Source organism: Aptenodytes forsteri, unplaced genomic scaffold (genome assembly GCF_000699145.1).
Source record: "Aptenodytes forsteri isolate BGI_AS27 unplaced genomic scaffold, ASM69914v1 Scaffold258, whole genome shotgun sequence".
NCBI lineage: Eukaryota > Metazoa > Chordata > Aves > Sphenisciformes > Spheniscidae > Aptenodytes > Aptenodytes forsteri.
This window is the reverse complement of record NW_008795250.1, coordinates 1,767,267-1,788,153: the sequence shown is the minus strand read 5'-3', so window position 1 is coordinate 1,788,153 and position 20,887 is coordinate 1,767,267. Positions and strand designations below refer to the sequence as shown.

At 49.6% G+C, this 20,887-nt stretch overlaps 1 protein-coding gene across 1 annotated transcript in view; it reads right to left on the bottom strand.

The window, feature by feature from the left end:
* Positions 1 to 2,277: 2,277 nt before the first annotated feature.
* The window catches only part of PPCDC (phosphopantothenoylcysteine decarboxylase), a 29,092-nt gene continuing 10,482 nt past the window's right edge, over positions 2,278 to 20,887 (bottom strand). The window contains exons 2-6 of the mRNA XM_009278862.2: positions 19,366 to 19,532; positions 13,231 to 13,326; positions 10,672 to 10,800; positions 8,434 to 8,602; positions 2,278 to 3,578 (exon numbers count right to left, since the gene is read on the bottom strand). Of these exons, the coding sequence (XP_009277137.1) occupies positions 3,493 to 3,578; positions 8,434 to 8,602; positions 10,672 to 10,800; positions 13,231 to 13,326; positions 19,366 to 19,518 (633 nt within the window). The 5' untranslated portion in view covers positions 19,519 to 19,532 and the 3' untranslated portion in view covers positions 2,278 to 3,492. The remainder of the gene's footprint in view (positions 3,579 to 8,433; positions 8,603 to 10,671; positions 10,801 to 13,230; positions 13,327 to 19,365; positions 19,533 to 20,887) is intronic.

Sequence of the window (20,887 nt, the reverse complement as noted above, 5' to 3'; positions counted from 1 at the left end):
AGCCGCCGCACGCAGGCTCTCAAAACGAGGCGCGTCACGGAGACGTGACTGCTTGAAGTCTAAAAGCGGGGAGGTTTTAACACCTTTTTTTTTTTTTTTTTAAATTTGAGTTTTTTCTGCAATCTGTTCGTGTGCCTTTACTCTTGCTGCAGGCTCCCAGGACGAAGGCGTGGGATGGGACAGGCACGTAGGACGATGCACCTCCCATCCCAAGTGACAGCGGAGGGACTTGACACCTGGGGAGCCAACTCCTGACCAAAAGCACCGCGCTCGGAGCCAGACCAGCCGGATGCAAAGCAGCACCACGGCATCTCCATCCTCCTCCAGTGCCCCACGAAGCCAAGCAGCAAAGGGATCACATCAAGTTTGGGATGGGGGGAAGCAGCCGGAGAAATGGATGCTCAGAGTCACGTCCGAGCCCAGGCGAGGCTGGGTCTAAGCGCAGGAAAGGAGGAGGGCTGCTGCCTTAGCTGAGCTTTTGTCCCAGCTGTTTATTGCTCCCAAGCCCGTGCTGAGAGAAACAGTTTTAAGCAGCATGAATGAAACTGCAACGCAGCAGGTTTCACGGGGATGCTGCCTCGGTCATCAGAGAGTTTCACAGGAAAGCGAAACAAAAAAATCAGCCTGCAGCTTAAAAAGAAGAGCTGAAGGAAAAGAAAAAGCACGCAGGCAGCATCTCGGGCCTCCCCTGCGAACCTGAAACGCACAAAACTGCACGGGATGGAGATGTCAGTCTGTCTGCCTGCCTCAAGGAATTCATCACTCGACACCTCTTGGCGACCTCGGTGGCTAAGCAGAGCCCGGCCGCCCTGGTTTGGCGGCGGCAAGGCTGGCAGTGCCTGTTTACCGAGCCTGCCCAAAGCCCTGGTTTTGAATCAGGTCCTTTACTCATCGCCCCGAGCCTCGTCCTCGAAAGGCGTCGTCCCAAAGTCCCCTCCTAAAGCCGAACGACTCGCGCGACGGCGGACAGGGCTTCCCCCGGCTTGTCTTTCTGCCGCTTTTCCACAGCAAGCAGCCAGCGAAGCGTTCCTGCCCGCAGGCTGCCGGCACCTACCTCGCCGTGGGTGGGGACGCGTGCCTGTGCTAGGGGTGGAAGCTGCTCTTGCTTCAGCCCTCCGCCTCCGAAAAGGAACTTAACTGTTTCTTCTATTTGCCCTGAAGGAAAGGTGGTTTGGGCACGGGTTTATCCCAACCTGTAACACTATCACGACCTGCCTCCAATTAGAAATCACAGCAGTTAGCAGAGGATCATTTAGCGGCACAGTTACTATCTGTTTCTGCAGCAGAGATGAGACAGAGCGGGAGCGGTGTCCTCTGCGGAGGAGTTTTCTTTGTGGGTTTTTCGGCCGCTGTGAAGTGCTCCCCTCATTCCCCCAGGCTCTGCTCAGCTCTACGTTCCCACTGCTGCCCTGTATATTTGCAGGACAAAGAATCAGCTTCCTTTATTCAGGGATCTGTAAGTTCTTTGCAAGCCTTAATTTAAGCCTCTCAACAAGCCTGAGAGGTAACTCTGTAGTCGTAGCGTTTCTTTCTGCCTTACAGATCAGCCCACTAAGACTGGTGTCAGCTCCGTGTGCTATCAGGCGACCCGGCATAAGTTCTGGATCCGAGAATGCCACGTTACCCCCTTTCTGCTGAATTAGCAGAGCTTGCGCTCTGCAGCGCACGCTGTACACCTTCTTGCCCACTCTCCGGTGCCAGGAGAAGCCAGACGATACCTGCCGACGTTTCTGGAGCAGCTTAAGCCAGCGAACCAGACTTGTAACAGATGAATGCTCTTATCAAGGACATGGTGTTTTGACCTGATATGAGGAACCTTACTGTCGGATTTTCTGCATTGCCAAGTCACGGACTAGGAGGAAGGATAAGCAACTCCAACCACACGAGATATCCACGGCGGAGCCGGAGCCGGAGCAGAGCCCCAAGGTCAAGTTACAGTTGCAACTGCCAGAACACATATTTCTCCGTAAGTAGGAGAAACAACATTCACTACAGAACTCATGGAAACCAAGAAGCATCTCTTCTACTGCCTTCGATAAGCTTAAAGTAAGATCCTCCGATAGGTGGATGGCTTTCACCATGCTAAGAACGTGAGCAAACGCTGCAGGTCACACCACAGGCTTCACCGGCAAAACGCAAAGTTCCTGGCCACGGTACCGCCACGGCCCTTTGCGTGAGCCACAAGCTCTGCTCTCACGAGGATCCTTCTGACTTGATCCCCAGAAGCTCTGAATCCCTGGATTCCTCTGGCAGTAGAAGAGCCAAAAATGGGAAAGTTCAGAGGTTTTTATTTGTGTGGAATAGATAAGGAAAGCAAACATACCCCGATAACCACTTCCCTCGTGCGCAGCAGTCTGAAGGTTGCCCCCATGGGCAGGATGCACATTCTGTACCGAAGGCCTTAAATTTGACTGGCTCTAGTTAAAAATAAACTCTCCGGGTCAGCAGCGCTCTGCTACAGCGACGTGTTCAACAGCCCCGGTTTGCTCCCATTCCCCTCAGGAGCGGGATCACGTTTTCCAAGGAAGGGCTGGACTGGGGGAGCCCTGGCTGGTCTGGCCCACGGGGTCACAGGATTTCCCAATTTTTGCATGCCCGTCAGTTAATTTTCAAGCCGAAAAGGATCGTCGATAGGTGAAGTTTGACTCCACTCCCTTGGGAAACACCCACCCTGGCCTTCCACAAGGGCCCAGCCTGTTCATTTCCTGACTGGAGCACCCCGATGGGCAGGTGCCATTTTGGTTCACAGCTGACGTCTGCATCCCTATCCAGTCAACAGATACAAAAGGGCAAAGGCTGATTCAGGGACTAGATAGCTTCTTTCGGTCAATTTTTTTCCCATCTCAGATAAAAACCGCACGCAGACACAACGATTTAGCAATGACGTTAGGTGCTAACACCCACCCCCCCCTGAGCAGCTACAAGAGGCAATTCTTCAGGGGCAGAATTAGAAGCGCTCTTAATATTATTAAGTTCCCGGAGGGGAAATGCTTTTTGGACAGTGACTCCTGCTGGAAAGGGGAAGCCAGCACAGCTACGGACCAGGCTTTGGAGAGCAGGGATGTCCCCACACAGACGTGCTGGAAGGGGCTGGCATTATCCCCGTCACCAGGACTTGCACAGCACTTTCCTCTCTAGCATCTCTTGGGGGAACCACTGGACCTGAAATACATTGGCAATTCCTTCTGCAGCCTCCTCAGAAAGGAGCGCATGTGAAACACTGGGGGCCAAGTGGCTTAGCGGAACGTTACTCCCTCTCTGAGAGATACCACAGAGTTTTCCCACACTAAAGAAGCATGTTCTTGGCTTTGGTTTCTGAAAGTCTGCAGTGATGTACCACATTTCAGTTTGGCACCAGCTGGAAGACAACCGTTTCGCTCCTTCGGTTGAAGAGCGCGCTATGGGTGCGCGTGCCACCTCGACTCGGCTTCCTGTTGGTTTTATCTTCAAATCATCAGGGAGGCACACAAATACAATTTACATGCCAAACCATCAGCTCTGCGTTGGCAAGTCCCGTTCTTCAAGGATCCTCTTCACGCTCGCCACAATGGTCCGCACTTCTGCCATGGCACCTCGACCTGCAGGGTAAGAGCAAAACCACACGGTGAAATCCAGGTCCCACAGAGACAGCACGAGGCACGTGCTTCCCCTGTCCCACCACCTCTCTTCCCCACGCGCCGCGCTGCTGCGGAAAATTAGATGCACAATGGTGACACAGCACAGCAGAGCTCACCGAGTGTCCCCACGCGTTTCCTCGTGACTCGCCCAACAGAAAGCAACTGTGGAGGCCAGAGGATCTGCTCAGTCCACCTGGTTCTGCAGGGGTTTTGTGGCACGGTTGAACGCCATCGGGGGAGGAGAACGAGAAGAGCATTCACGCTAACTTAGTTCGGCTCCTAACTCAGGAGTCTGAGCAGGAGCACAAGCTCCTCAGACAGTCAACGGAGAGAGGCAGGAAACTTGACAAGGCAACTCATATGACCTCAGTAAGTACCTCATGTTCTGAATCATCTCCAGAGGTGTCTGCATCTAACGCCCCTGCATCGCACAGGGAGTTACTATCTTAGCTCACACTGCCCTGGGGGCAAGTGTGTAAGAGTGCCCCAGAAAGTGTGTGGGTAGCAAAATACCCTATTTCACCTCCTTTCTCCAGCGTAAACATTGTGTGTGTGTTCAGTATCTTTTTGAAATGGCCTTTGCCTATAAAAAAGACTTGCTGAATTCATACCATTCCCGTGACTCTGCAGTTAGACCCACGTTAGAGAAAGCTGACCTAGATTCGCACCAGCTTGAATCTTGGGAGTAATTCTTGGAGAAGACCGAGTGCTGGATAGAACAAAATGCAAAAGCTTTTCCTTTTGGACTGGTTAGTTGCCAGATGAACTTCTAATCGACACTGTGCTGTTGCTTCCCTCTGAAAGACTTTTTAAACTTAGGTTCAGAATTTTAAGGCCAGAGATCATGAAATCATCTTGTCCAACCTCACGTACTGAACTCAGAACTCGGTCCAGTCACTCCTGTAATTTGCTTGGGGCTGAGGAAAGATACTTCTCCCACCAGCATTCGTCTCCATTGAAAGATTGAAAAGATGGAGTCTCTATTGATCTTTTGTCCTGCTGGCTAATCGCTCTAATAATTTCAAATACGTGCCTTATTGGTCATCAGAAATTAGTTCCAGGAAGTCTTGTTTTCCTCTTTTTTCCTGGTCTGCTTCCACAGCTGGGTTAGCGAGCGCACAGGTGAACAGCTAAACCAGCAGCCTCCAAAGAACAGTAACAACTTGAGGGCAGGCAAGAGACGGGGGGGAAGGGGAAAGGCCATCCTGACCAGCAGGGAGAGGTGCTCTCCTGTGGGCAGATCACAGCCCTGAGTCTGCCCGGACCCTCAGTTTTCCAGTACAGACGAGCCAGCCGAGCCTTGTCTGGGACAGAAGGTGTAATTGGATGTAACTGAGGATTTGCGATGAAGAGCGATACTTCTGGCAGGTCAAGAAAATTGGGTTTCCCTGCAAAGTAAGACTCATTCTCCGCTACGCCTTTTTCAGACCTGTAAATCCCAGGGGGTCCGAAGCACCCTGTGGACAAGCTGCAGGCAGATTTTGGGCCCTTCTGGTCTCCTGACCTCGAGGAGAGGAGCTGCAGCTGACAGGTCCTGCTAAACAAGAGAGATTCCCTGACTGCCTCGGCACGGTTTGGCAGGGCTACACCCTTCGAGAACATTTCCAAGGCCTGCCTTTGTCCTCCACCACCCACTTCCTCAACATCTTTGGCAATTCACAGCTGCATTTTTAGGTTTAGCAGAGCAAAATCTTGCTAAGCAGCCTGTCTTACAGCACAGCTCGTGCCTACAGGTGGAAATCTTCCAGTGCGCCAGGCTCTAGAAATCCAGCCAAGGATGATGAAGATACTAGCAGTTTGGAAACGTTTTTGCAAAGGCAGATTGCTGCAGGGCCATGTGCGGTACAGCACCTCTCAAAGCTCTCTTCGTACTGTGGCACATGGATGTCATCAAGGCCAACAGCTGGTAGCTTACATTTAACTATCCAATCAAGGAAACATTTTAGTTGTCAACTCAATTTAATTTGTTATTTTAACTCTCTTTTAGCTGGACTCTGTGTCTAAACCCACCCATTTATTAAGGAAGAAAAAATAATCGGGTAAAGCTTGTAATGCAGAGACTCGGTGGCAGTCAGGATCTGGCCCATTTCAGGTGTGACCAGCCACATGAGTTGAGGAAGATAAACCTCTTTTACAGCAAGACAAACCACAGTGTCAACAGACAAAACTGGTGCAAACTGAATCTCTTTTCTTCTGCACCAGATGTGTGACCTTCGCTACCTGCTGCTTGGGTGGAAGCTGGGCAAACCCCTTTGTGGATGAAACCCACAAAACCGAAATGAGTGTGGAAGAAGAGGCCTTGGGGTGAAAGGCCTGAAAAAAGAGGGGAAGAGAAGAAAAAAGTCAGTGGTGGAGACTGTCTTGGGTCTTCAGAGACCTGGCATCCATTACTGCTGTGCTGGTTTTGGCTGGGCGAGAGTTAATTTTCTTCCCCGTAGCTAGTACGGGGCTGTGTTTTGGATTTGGGCTGGAAACAGTGTTGATAACACAGGGATGTTTTCGTTGCTGCTGAGCAGTGCTGACACACAGTCAAGGCCTTTTCTGCCTCTCACCCCACCCCACCAGCGAGCAGGCGGGGGGGGCACAAGAAGTTGGAGGGGACACAGCCGGGACAGCTGACCCCGGCTGCTGCTCGGAGACTGGCTGGGCATCGGTCGGTTGGTGGTGAGCAATTGTTTTCTTTTGCGTCACTTGTCTTTCTTGGGTTTTATTTCTCCCTCTGTTATTTTCCTTTTCATTACAATTTATTAGTAGTGTTATTATTTTATTTCAATTATTAAACTGCTTTCATCTCAACGCACGCGTTTTCTCACTGTTACCCTTCCGATTCTCTCCCCCATCCTGCTGGGGGGGGGGCAGGGGTGAGTGAGCGGCTGGGTGGTGCTCAGTTGCTGGCTGGGATTAAACCACAACAACTGCTTTGCCGTAATTTTCCTACGTAGGGCCAGGAAAATCCTGGCGTTTGCCAACAGGAAAATAGCGTTGCGAATTGACGCACAAACACAAGCGGAGTCGAATCAGATGTGGCTACTACTGCCCTAGCTGTCCCTACCATCCCTCTCCTACAAGCTCCGTCAGGAGTTTGTTCTCACAGCAGGGACAGCTGAACTGAATATGAAGCAGCTCCCAAATGACTGCTGGTGTAATGAGGTAACTCCTGATCAGTGCTGGTTTACTCGGCCATTCTGAGCTACAAACCACAGCAATTCACATGCTGCCTCTCATGTGGCTCACACATCCCTGTCGCAAGGGCGGCAGCCCCCGGGAAAGGGGCAGGGCAGAGCAGCAGAAGGTGGAAACCGTGTTCACCATCCAACTCTAATCCGTTTGTGCTGGTGAGTCAACTCACGCAGCCCTTTCGCATCTCAGATCCCCATCTGTGAAACAGGGATGACAACAACACAGCTCTGCCTCAGGTGCAGGAACCTGCAAGAATAAGCGCATTACCCATTAGGAGGCACTCAGCTGCTTACTGCAGGAACAGAGATCCTATATATGTACTAAAAAAGATGAAGGGAAAAAATAAAGGACAAAGAAACTATGCCAGATGGCCTTTCCACTTCTGCCAAAATGTCTGCGCAGAATGACCTCTTTTGGGCGTTTTCCCTCAACGTTATTACAAGTACGTAAGAAATTTGATGTAATCAGGTCTAAAATCCCAGCGGAAGCATAATTGTCCAGGATATTTCAAATGATGCCTGAGTTACTTGACTACACTTACCCAACTGTAAATATTTCTTAGTCTTCAGCTCCAAAAAGCATTCTCTAGAAGCACTGCATCTACCTAAGAATGCAGAAACTAAGCCAGCCCCAGAATTTAACCATGAAGAACATTTTAACATCCTGTCTTCACTGCAGGCTGTTTATTGAACTACCTGACAGAGCAGTTAAAATCCTGCTAGAGTTGGGGTTGTTAAACAAAAGTGTGAGTATACTACTGCGCGGGTAGTAGCACATTTGCTATTATGGCTAGAACTGGTAACCCCAGCCAGCAACTGTAAACAATTGTTTACAGGCAATCTGTCCAAGAAAATTTTGATAAAAAGCAAATCCATTCATCCAAATTGCTTGCATAGAAACCCTTCTCAAAACCTCCCAAAAGTCAAAATACCTCCATTTAAAGCAGCTCCTAAAATACAAATGAGACCATTTTAGTAGTATTTCTTAGCACTGCAAGTTAAGTCTTTTGAAATTGAGCGTGACAACGTTACCTACCCCTCCTCTTTCACTTCACATTTAAGTCTGATGTCAAAACCCCAAATCAAAACCCGATTGGGAAGCTGAAAAGTAACCCAGGCAACAAACAACAACAAATGTTAAACGCACGGCCAGCTACACCCTCAGCCACGTCTGCAAAGCGCTTATTCTCACTGCCTGCTCTCGGGGATAAGATACTATCCCTATGTTAGAGATGAGGAACTGAGGCATGATGAAAACAGCCCACAGTCACAGTAGAGGGCAAGGTCAGGACACCCAAATCCCAGGCTGATAACGCTCACCGCAAAGCCTTCTTTCTCTTTGATCTACTCTCCTCTTGAATGAGTATTTCTTTTAAATATCGGGCCTATCTAACGGCTCATTTGAAAGCCTGGCTTGGATGGTCTCTTAAGACTACTTAAAGATGAATGTACAAGAATAATAGATATCAGCTAGCACAGGGCAAAGCTTCAGTTTGTTTGTATAAACCCTGGCAGTGAGCACCTGCTCCCCACAGTTCAACATCTTGAAGGCCACACGGCAAAAGAATGCACATCCCTTCAGGATAAGAGCAGCATTCGTGCAGGAAACCAGTCAGAAGACATGCAAAAGGACTGACCTTCATCTCCACAGACTAGTTTCTTCACCACGCAGGGGATCTCTGTGTAGCCAAAGCCTTTCAGCTGCTCCACCTGCTGAGCTGTGATGGGATGTTCCCACATGGCCGTGTTCATAGCTGGGCAGAAGAGCAGAGGTTTGCTCAGATCCCAAGCGCGGATGACACAAGTCTGCAAGAGAAGCCAAGAGGTTCAGCTCTGAGATGGGTTGTCTTTCCTCATTCCTTCTCATCACTTTGCTGCACAGAAGCCCTTTCCCAGCCTGGCTGTCATTAGAGGGCCAAAAGCCTCAATCTGTCAGCGCAGCTGGACTAACCCACAGGCAGATCCACAGGGCTGCTACTGATTTGTATTACATTCCAGCAAAGCTCATCTCTGACAGGCAAGAAAAATGAGGGAGGCTACAAAGAGGATAGATCCCATCCTACTCCGGCTCGGGGCCAAGCAAGCAGCCCAATCGCTGGAGCAAACCGAGCTGGAACACGATGCGTGCAGACTGCCAGCCCATGTGGGAGACCAAGAGAAGCTGAGGGGTGGCCACAGATCATATCAGCTCTAGAGAAATTCCCAGGCAACGCTTCAGATAAGCCAGCTGTAGAGCTAAGCACAAAAAGTTGGCAAGTGAGCCTTTTCTAAATGATATGCCAACTGGATCCGTAACTCCTCCCAAAGGAAGCACTGCTGCTTCCGGGATACAAACAGAGGATAACACGAACACATCTGGGCTGTTGCAGGAGACGCTGGCAGATTACAAACCATCTAGCAGCTCCTGCGTGCTACAGGGAATCATATCTGACTCCTCAGTAATACAGAACTTCCAGATAACCCAGTATCACCTCATCTCCTTAAGAAGATAAATGCTGGTTGCTCTTAACGCAACGTCCATCAGTTTCCCTAGGCCTAGCAGCATTTAAATCATGCAAAGGGAGCTTCCCAGGTAGCAACAGTCCCTGGTGCAGGGTCTCTGCTCAGACTGTAGACTACTTACGAGAACCCTGCCCATCCTTTTTTATGCCCTGTGATTTGAACCCTTCCCAGCACAGGAAAGTCTGCTAGGATCTGTTCTAACGTGCCAACCAGCACCTCCGGCACTTGCTTTCCTTTGCCAGAGCTACCTCTTACCTCCACAAGGCTCTCTGAAAAGACTGGCAGGAGTTTGCGAAGCCACGCGTCCCTAACATCCTTCCTGAGCTCTTCCCTCTGCTACCACCGCCACACCTATAGTACCAAGGGGACCCAGAAGGCCGAGACACTGCTTGTCCCTCCCACAGCTCTTTCTGGCTTCTCTCAGATCTCCAGTGATCTGCTCATACAAATGAGGGCTGTTGCTCTGGGTGTACTTTGTTCATTTATACGCACCCCCTCTTGCCTGAACAACTAAGTTGGTCACGCGGGGCTCCCCGGCCAGAGCTGATGAGCTGCCCTCCGTTCCTAGTTCAAGCCTCCTCGCATTACTGAAGGGTGATGCACCACAGCAACATTTGCAGATCTGCAGCTTCCTGGCAGATCTTTCGCGTGGTTAATGCTTATGACCTCTCCTAATGAAGACCTAACGCCTGGACACAAAGCATTCAGCCCCGCTGGAGGTCCCCATCACCCAGCAGAGAAGCACACTCTCTTTTAATACACTTTCCTGATCAGCCTTTGAGCCAGAGCACTTTTAATACCAGAAAAACAAGCCTGAACAAGCAAAATCCCCTGTAGCTGAAACTGGAAGGTAAGTAAGCGTGAGCATGTCTGAATTTCTGTGCTATGCAGTTAGGTGAGGGAGGAGGTGAGGTAGCAGGAAGTAAACAATTTTATCTGATCTCACAGGTGTCTTTCCAGATTGCATCTAAAAAAATGCAGAGAGGAACTCAAAAGTGAGTGCAAGCGTGTATGCGCACGCGCGTGTGTGTGTACATGCATGACGGAGAGAGGGTGGAGGTAGAAAGAGAGAAATACTGCCCATCAGAAAAAGCAGAAAAGGCACAAAGCAGGGACTGGGAGATAATGGAAGAGACTGACAGAGCCGAGGAGTGGAAAGCAACGTAGGTCAGGGAAGGAAAGAACAACTGTTTGAGAAGGAATAGGGGAACCATACTGGAGGAAGAGAGAGACAAGCATACGAAGCAGGAGCAGAACATGCAAATCTCACTCTTGGCGACGCTATAGAAGCGCAAGAGTTTCCATGAGAGAAAGGTCAGACAGTCTAATGCTGGGAGGTGAGAGAACTCTCAGGCAGAGCTCCGGTTACTCACCAGCAGGTTGTCACAGATGCCGTTCGCGAGCTTTGCCAGCGTGTTTGCATCAAGAGGTGCCACCAACATGAGGTCAGCCCACCGCCTGAGTTCGATGTGCAGGACCGGGTCTGAACGGCCTTTCCACAGCTGTGGACGAGACAAGATCCAGATTACCGAACCCCTCACAATGAACGCTGCGAACAACAGGCACTTTGTCAATCCCACATCGGTAACCACCGCGTAAACTTAAGGGGAAAGAATTACTCTCACATCAAGCAAGATGTGACAGCGCGGGGAATCGGGGACTGCAGCCACAGCGCTCACGTTTCTGATTTCCTCCTCCTCCAGCGAAGGCCGTGTTGCAGCTACTTTTAGGAAGCACATTTAAGAGACGGCAGGTGTCTGCTTGGTGCTCTACAAATGGGTATCCTTTCCCCACGAAGACAGCAATTCGCACCTCCAACAACCACAGATTTCAACTCACAGGAAAGAGCTTTCCCCATCCACTTCCCGTTCACATCATCCCTCAGCTTCAGAAACATTCATTAGAGCTCCCTCGACACGTAGCATATCTGAACGGGGAAAAGAGCTCCATCCTATCAGCCAACTGAAGCCAGACAGGACCAAACCAGGGGTCACATTTCCCGAGGACCCCACGCGATTTAGAAGCCTCACATTTCTGTAAAGTGAAGCTGTCCACGGGCTTTTAACGAGGTATAGACCCCTAACTGCACAAGTCACTTCTCAATTAGGATGCACACCCCTACACATACTCACCACAGCAAAGTAAACCCTACAGTAGGGAACAGTCCTGTTGGCTTTCTCTAGGATGGACGAGGTTTAGCCAGCCGGGCACTTCCCTCCCCTCTTGGCTCTTAAGTGAATATTTCTATTTTCACTAAAGCTCCGAGTTGCTCGAGAGAGTCCTGGCCTTTTCTCAAGAGCGCAGTTAACTGGGAAAGCGTCAAGAGAAGCAGCAAACAGCATCAGGTGCTTAATCCCCAGAGGACACACACAACCACAGGCCAGCAAGAGGTGCATCAGGGCCACAAACTGCTCCTTCTCTGAGTCACTGGAAACCACAACAAAAAGACAGCATCCGGAAAGCTGGTGCTTCCTGACACCTTTCCCAGCTCCTTCACTCACTTCTGTTTTTTTCTAGAAGCACTGAAAATTGTAGTTTTATTTTCAGAATAAAATCTCTCACAAACAGACGCTGAGAGGGCTTATTTCCCACCCTTCTGTCAGAACGGCACGTTGTAAGGGCTCCGTGCCCGCTTTCCAGTGTGCCAGCAGACCTCAAGGCCCGACCCGCTCCTCTTCTATCACCCCACCGAGGGTTCCTCAGAAATAACTCTGCCTGGAGCTGTAGCACCCTGGGACCCAGCAGATCTCTACCAATCTCCTAGACCAGCCAGAAAGCTTCCTGGCCATTGCCATTAGCATGCTTCCCTCCACATAAAAGCGATGCTCGCGCGTGAGTGCATCAGCAAGAGTACTGGCAAAGAGCAGATCACCTTGTACTCGGATCAGTACCGCAAAGTAGAGATAAAATGTATAGAAAAACAAATGTTGATGTTTATACAATGAACATCTCCATACTCAGGGACTCTCAAAGCATGTCAGGAAAACTGCAGTCAAGAGAAAAAGCCATTTTACAGGGTCTAGAGATGTTCACAGCCCTGACAACTGAGCTATCCCTTACTGGGATGGCTCTTCCATGTATGCGCACGAGCACAGATACGGACACCTCCGAGATAAACACCACTTCCACCAGGAGAACCTCTCTTACTTCCAGCCACCAATTACACCGGTGCACGACATCTCCAGGTACTGGCCTTCCCCTGCACCGCTACACCAGGGTGGGCCTACCAGCACAGGGTTACCCAGTCAGACACCGGGCTGAGTTTTAAAGCAGCGGGGGTAGTTTTGCGAACGTCAGCGACATCTGTAGATTCAGAATACGTAGCGTTAAGGAGAATTAAGCTGTTGCCTTTGTGACAAGTATGACTCATGACGAGCACCAAACACCCTCACCGCGACTCTGCAGTGGCTTTTCTTGACATTTCCAGATTCCTCTCAGAGAGCTGATTTTCTTGACATTTCCGGATACTCCTCTCAGAGCTGCCGATAGTGGCTGAGCCCAGGGTGGCGAGAGACCACTTCAACCCTCACTGCCTGCTGCAAGTCTGCTAGGGCGGTACAAAATCCTCCGGTACAGTCAGGGCAGCCTTTCTTTTCTTCCTCATTTACAGCACGGTTGGAACCACATTCTTTGAAAGCCATATTCCAAAGCATACATTACTAGAACAAAGAAATGAGTCTTGGCCCAGGATTAAAAAATAAATGAATGTGGTCTCTGGCAAAGAAACTTAGAGGAACACTTCTATTTGCTGTTCAGCACTTGAACAACTAAGTGAATCTCCCAGGGAGCCTGCTTTTTTTCTGAAGCGTGACCTGTTGGCCTTCTGGAAGTAGAAGGCATGAGTGCATGACAGAACTACTTGAATTACAGAACACGTGGCTAGTGGGGACAGGACAGAAGCCCTTGCAGTCTCCAAAGGAAGAACAACTCACCTGCCATTCATCTTCATCGCTGTAGAGGGTGACAGGAATCTCCTGGGCATTGTAGAAATGCTTTGCTCTCTCGGTAGTGACCACCTTCACTTCGAGCTAATCAGAAAAGAAAGACAAATAGTTAGACTTGAGGACAACCCTGCAAAGCTGGGTAGAGGAGGAGGGCTCGAGCGATGAAGATTTTGAAAGCTGTGTGGATTCTCCGAGGGCTTTTCCCTACTGTGCACATATGTGTAACTGCACCTATTCACAGCTGAAAGGCCAGGCCACTGCAGGTGTTCACGGGAGCCGAAGACTCATTTCACTGCCGCCCTAAAAGGGGCAGGTGATTAGTCACCGCCTGCCAAACTTGTTCACATGGCCAGTTCACAGCAGGGACAGCAGAGAGGACACAGCAGGTCAGAATGAGATGCAGTTCTGCACAGAACTTCAAAGAGACAGTAAGAAGCAGCAAACCAGAGCTCTGTGAAAGATGCCCTTTAATCTCAAATGACGCCTGCTAAAGGGAGTAGGAGAGCATCTTGCTTCAGCGGATTCCCTTAATCACAGCACAGAGGAATGCCAAGGGGTGGCATGCCTACACGGCACTTGCAGGATCCCTCTTCCCACACTCGGAGCCAAGAGGAAGCTCTCTGCCAAGAGAGAGCACAGCGCTGAGCAATCAAAAGTCCTGCTGAGGGACAAGCTGGCTAGCTGGGGCTCAGCACCACCAGCGCAGAGCAAGCCCACCTCTGCTGCACAAGGCTTCACGAGAAGGAGTGGCTTTGGAAGAGAGAGTACAATTTCTTGGTCGAATGGACCACGTTGTGCACCTCTCTCCGCCTCTTTCTGCCCCTGCCTCCCTCTCTCAATGATCTCCTGGTGACAAAGGTAGGGAGGTAGCTACAGACTACTGGATACTACTTTTTACAACCATGTTAATCAGACTTGCTCCAGCCAGGGGTAAAAATACCAGAAGCAAGTCGGGGTTGTGTCTTCCAGCTATCCTTCCTATCAAGGTAAGATGCTGGAAAGAGGAAAACCTCTGTGTAGGTATGTTCATAGCACAGGGTTTCTGTGCAGCCAAAACGGCAAACCAGTGGCTTCCACAAAGGAAAGAGAGCCTGGGTGAAAGTATTCTCTCCGAAATCTTAGACAAACCTGCCTGCCTTGTTGAAAGCCGGTGGAACCTTCAGTTGTACGGTACGTACTGGGGAAATCCTATCATGTCCCTCGGACGTTTATTTGACATCCACGCTTACGAGGTGCTAAGATGCCCTACGACACGAGATCCTTTCATTTCCTCCTGCAGAAATCTTAACAAGTGGAAAAGGGTTTTTTTTCCCTGGTTTCTACGTGTCGCATGACCTGCTCAAAGCTGTAGCTCTGACAAATGTCGCGAACAGCTGCCTGCCACGTGCAGTGAAGCGGAGGTGCTCTGCACACACCGGGATCAGCCGCAAAGCGGAGCCAGTGTCGGAGTGGCTCTGCACGCGCTGATGACCCCTGCGGCACATGCAACCATCTTTCCATCTGCAATTCCCCCCAAGGATGTGCCTTAAAACCAGCCAACAGACGGGCCAACACATGGAGGGATTGCTCCGAAAAGACTGTTACTGTGAAAGATGCAGCTCAGGCCACCAGTTAGAGTGAAAAATATCCCTTTTCCTTGTTATTGGCCACTTTCGACCACAGTCTGCTCCTTCGAGCAGTTCACTGCGTGGTTCTCAACACGCAGTTCTCAACAGAGGGATGGGGGGAAACCAGCCTCACCAACAACTCTTCCCGCTAGAAAACTGCGGCCTGAGGTACAAAACTGATGAAGAGCTCCGTCTGCGCACTCTTGCTAAAACAGACTGCTGAAAACCTCCAACCTCCAAGAAGCTATCTTCAACAGCAGCGGTTGAAGTGGCAAAACATGTTAACCTATCTCCCGAACACTATCTATTTGACTGGGAATGGTGCAGTGTTGATTACGTGCACCCTACACGACTAGAATAACAGCTTGGAGCAGTGGAAAATCCCAGCCTTAGCCCATCTTGGCCTTTGGTATATGGTCTTTGGTAATTTTTCCTGTTTCCTGCAGAAAAAGTAACGGGAAAATATAGCTGCACATAACACCAGTGTTTGGTACTACGTGTTTGGTTCTTTGCCTCTTCTAAACGTCTGCTCTTTTTGAAGCGACCCTAGCTTGGAATCACAGCTGCGTTTCTAGTGCTTTCGAGTGCAAAGATCATATTCGCAGCAATCAACCGTATTGTTTCCATATTAACCTCACCTCACAGGAAGCTGTTTGGAGCCAAGCAGCGACACCCACAAAGGTGCTAACGCTGCTCTCTGCTATGCCAGGGGCTTCAGTGAGGTGTTAACCCCGCAGTCTGCAAGCTACTATTTATTTGGTGACCTTACAGAGCAACGTGCAGCGTAAAGGGGCACGGCTGCTCTCTGAAACGGTACCAGTAGGCCAGGTCTGCACGAAAAGTTTTCAGCAGTAATGCTTGTTAGTGGTATTCTTATTTTACAGTTAGCCATAACCATACAAGGATTTTTAGGTGATCCGACTATCTTGGACATGAGGAAAAATGTCTTTACTGAAAGAGTGGTTGAACACTGGAAGAGGCTGCCCAGGGAAGTGGTGGAGTCCCCATCCCTGGGGGTATTTAAAAGACGTGTAGATGAGGCGCTTAGGGACATGGTTTAGTGGGCATGGGGGTGTTGGGTTGACGGTTGGACTCGATGATCTTAGAGGTCTTTTCCAACCTTCATGATTCTATGATTCTATCTACCTTACAACATATTTTGTCACTTGCTACTTCAATTGCGTCATTATCCCGAATTTTCTAATCTAGACCAGAAATACCTATCTAAGGCTAAAGGATACACAAAAATCCCCAAAAGACACTCTGCTTTTCTTCCTTCATTCTTTTCAGATGGTTTCATAACCATCTCCAATCTTAAAAAAAGACATATTTCTCCAAAGCATAAGCTCAGGAACAGGGAGTAGCTGGCTATCGAGCGCTGCATCCAACCCACTGCAAGCTAGAGCATACCAGAGGGATATGTTCAAGGACTCTGAGTGGTGGCGACTCCACCACTCCCCCAAGAAACTCTACTCGTTAGAACTCTACTAGTTAAATATTCTCCCTAATTAAGGTTTTCTGCTGGGGTGGGCTCCTGGATCCCTTGTTCTGAGCAAGTCCTTCAAGCCCCTCCAGCTACGTTGGAAAGAGATCAGTGTTCTCAAGATCACTTCAGCCTACATAGTTTTTTCTTTCTATTTACCTGGCACACCCTCTGTTTGCCTGTGGTTATATCTCTGCTTAAACAATAGAGTCAGTCTAGCCACGCTCAAACTCCTTTACTGCAGACAGCTTAGAGTAGTTAGAGTCCTTTCACTTGGACCATTTCAGCCAATTCTCCAGAATAAACTTCACTGCGAGAACTGCTCTCCTGTGTTGACGCAATATTGTTGGTCTCTGTTAGAGGATTCTGCCGTCACAGCTGTTTCTGCTTGGGGTAAGGGGGTGTGTATGAGGTTTGGGGTTTTTTTTTTCATATTTTCCCAGTTTTGACAGCAAAATCTTTACACACAGACCGAGCGGTGGTAACAACTGCTGCAGAAGAGAACGAGTAGCTCCTCTGTTAAAGGGCACCTACAAGCTGACATACAGGCTACCTGGCAGGAGCGCAATGAAATGGCATGACAACGTGATTTAAGCCTAGAAGTCCAGGTGACGTCCTGTAGCTTCAAGGGCAATACGTTTCACCCACAGGACTAACCAATATCCTGCCAATATGACTTTTGTCATCGTATTCCCGCCAGGCCGTTCAAAAATCCTAGGAATCGGCCTGAGACAATGTGTGTGAGTCTAGCACAACCACGAGAGTTACCCACGGTGTCCTGACGAGACACTACGTGCTGTCTCCCCACACCACCAGGTGCAAGGGTAATAACCTGACAGGCGTAAGCTGACGCCCTATAAATTTCCTAGATCTTCAAAGAGGTTAAACAAAAGGCAATAAGATGTAGTCACATCCATTACCACCCTCAAGGAGATGTTAAAGTTTAAGGAGCGCAAAATCACGCTGCCAAGTTGTTCACCGCAGATCATTTTAGCCAAAACATCAGTTTAAACTAACCACTCCGGTTTCAAGCCTCTGACCACATCTCCTTTGGTATCAAAGCCTTCCTCCGCTCCTGCCCTGCTTCCACCGATGGCTTTTTAAAGTTCTGTTCCATCAGTAAAGAAATTGATGCAACGGGCTGGTGCAGGACTTAACAAACTCAATGGAAAAGCTACACCGACTCAGCAGGCTTTAGAGCAGGCCTTGAAATCACATCAGAAACGAGTAAATAAATAATTTTCATCAACAAATTAAGTACCAGAAGCTCCTGGACTGGGTACTTCACTTTCACTTTTTATGCAACAAAAGCCTAAAACCAGCGGGCGCAAAGCCTGCAACAGATGTCACAGAACCTATGGGCCCTCACAGAGAATTCAGGTCCAGCCGTCTGCAGTTTTTAGTTATGAATCAAACGCTCAGAGAGAAGGAACGCGTTTGACCTAGATTCCTACAGCGGATCATTTGCATTCTTCCTGTCACCTGCAGAGAAGGACGTTCCAAGCACCGAGAGCAAAGGAAAAGAGACAACAGCGAAGTCAATCCGCGAGACAGAGGATTAGAAGATGCATATCCTGCATCCCTTGCCAAGAAGAACACAACCGCTGGAGCCGGCCCTGGTCTTGTCACCCCCCACCCCTTCCTTGGCATCATTTGTCTCCGGCCCTCTCACTCCAGGCTAGGACCTTTGGCCTCGCTGATCGTTTCAGGTCAAGTAATAAATTAACTGAGGTCCCTCTCTGCAACCCACAATGCCAGCCCAGCTGGCAGAACAGGTGCCCAACAGCTCGCCACATCTTCGGTACCCTTCCCAGCTTGGGTATCATGTTGACATCAGCCAGATACTTCAGAGTTACTCGGGGATTGCACCTCTTCTGACTCTGCGTTAATGTATCGGCAGGTAAAGCCTCCTAAATCACAGAACAGATGGGGTTGGAAGGGCCCTCTAGAGGTCATCTAGTCCAACCCCCCTGCCGTGGGCAGGGACATCTTCAACTAGATCAGGTTGCTCAGAGCCCCGTCCAGCCTGACCTTGAATGTTTCCAGGGATGGGGCATCCACCACCTCTCTGGGCAACCTGTGCCAGTGCTTCACCACCCTCAGCATAAATTTCTTCCTTATATCAAGTCTAAATCTACCCCCCTTTAGTTTAAAGCCATTCCCCCTTGTCCTGTCGCAACAGGCATCCAAATCATCCAAAAGGATACTCCTTAAGCAATCTAACAAATATATCCAGATATGTAAATGCACCCTCTTGCTCCTGCCACTCTTTCATTTCACTGCTCCAAAACGTTTGCTTCATTTCTTAAAAGCTAAAGGTTTTCTATGTTTCCCCTCTAACTTTAGTCTACAGCAAAAGTCAGCACATTGCCCTCCCTGATTCTAGTCACTAGTGGCCTCTGCTGGACACCTCTGTTACTCCAGACAATAAACTAGTTTAAAAAAAACCCATAAAACGCACAGACACGTACAGCAGCTTGCATTTTCTATTTCTGTTCTTACAGGATCTGGTTTCCCTTTGTCGGTCAGACAGCAGCGTCCGTCTCTGCAAGCTCCACACCTCGCCCGGGGAAAACCGCAAGGTCCTAATTAAAGATTTCAAGTTCCAGAAAGCATCCACCTGTCTCTGTAGCCACTTCTGGTAATTTCACCGGCAGGGACCTATTCCAGGAAAAAAACCCAAAGCGAGGACCTATTCGATCATTTTTGGGAGAACGAAGCAAGCTGAACTGAAGAATGCTGCTTTCATACTCCAGAATCTAAATGTCTGCCTGTGGAAATATCCAGGAACAGTTACTGCCCTTAAAACCTGATTTAAAGCTAACTCTGAAGTATAAAGAAGTGTGAAATGATAGGAAAAAGTACTAACCGATTTTTAAAAACAGGAGGATCCCTCCTGCAACAAATTTTCAAACTGAAAAGCTCAAAGCCAGAAGGAACTTTTCATTTCAACAGAAGCCACGTAATCTCTCCTCGAAACGAGAAACAGGATAACACCGACTTTACGAGACTTCTACCGATAGATCTACTCACCCCAGGGATTTGCAGCAATTCGGCGATGAGGAGAGGCAGCTTCAGGGCAGCCACACTTCCAGTCACACCCACCAGGACACGGGATTTTTTCTGCGGCACAGATGAGCTCTTTTCTGCAGGAAATCCTGGTTCCGGCGGTGAGAAGGGCTCCATGCTCCGATCGAACTCTACAAGCACAGAAAAAACAAAGCCACTTGACTGACGGTGCCTCCGAGCGAGGCTAGCACAGCAGGGCTCCAATGCCAACGTATTCCCGAGGGCACGGATTTAAGCCTGGACTACGCAGGACCCAGAGTAATTCAGCCTGAGGATGAACACTCAGACTCCGATCCGCAAAGCTCTCAGGCATCGGCAGACCTTTAAGCATAGCGGCAGCCTCCTCCTCCCGTTTAATTACAATTTTCTCTCGGATGCCGGTAAAACAGAACGCTAAAACCTGCACAGGGAGGCCACAAAAGCCTTCTGGGAAAGCCCACAGCTCCCAAAACAAAGATACACTCTCACGCGTCGAACGCGGTCCAGAATTTACAATAAATGTACCTTTCACGCTGACTGCTGGGACCCCCAGCTGAGTCGGTCGCCCTCCGCACTCTCTGCTGAGTAACAAATGCGGGGAGACATTTTAATAGTTGAAAATTTTGGGGCCCCGAGGCAAGCACTATCATCTTCCTGTTGTATCACCACGTATTTACAGCGGCGCTAGAAACGACTCCCTAGCAGACGGGGGCGGGGGGTGGAGGGGGAACCAAAACAGCGAAGAAGATGCGGAACACAACGGCCACCGAGTGAAAACACCTTCTCAGGGGCGTGAAAGTCAGAACCGCTCGTTCCCCCAGCAGCGCCGAGCAAAGCGATCCGCAGGCTGAGGCAGCCGCTGCCGAGGGCGGCAGCTTCATCTCAGGTCTCCTGCTCCCTCCCAGCTTCCCTGAGCCGCCGCCGCACCGATAAATCACAGACGACCCTTCCGGCGAGGAAAGGCGTTCCTCCGCGGAAGCGATGCGAACGTCTCTGCTTAACGAGTAACCAGCAAAGAATGAATTCACTTCTTAAAAAACGTGAAAAAAATGCGTTTCTGGCGAAGGCGTTGCACTGGGATTCAGAAAAGTTTGTTCAACGTTACCGACATCCGCGTTCTTCAGTGGAAGTTACTTGGAAGCGTTTTGGGTAGAAGAAAAAGGAAAAAAGAGACGTTTACGCTGCCCTTATTTTTGGTACCAACTGGGACGTTGGAGCGAGGGGGCTGGATTCCCGAGAAAGAGGAATTTACCCCTCCGGTCACTCCTTGGGATGATTCGGCAGCGGGTTTAATTCAGGACCCTTCGCGGGGCGATTCATAGAATCATAGAATCATTGAGGTTGGAAAAGACCTCTAAGATCATCGAGTCCAACCGTCGACCCAACACCCCCATGCCCACTAAACCATGTCCCTAAGCGCCTCATCTACACGTCTTTTAAATACCCCCAGGGATGGTGACTCCACCACTTCCCTGGGCAGCCTGTTCCAATGCTTGACAACTCTTTC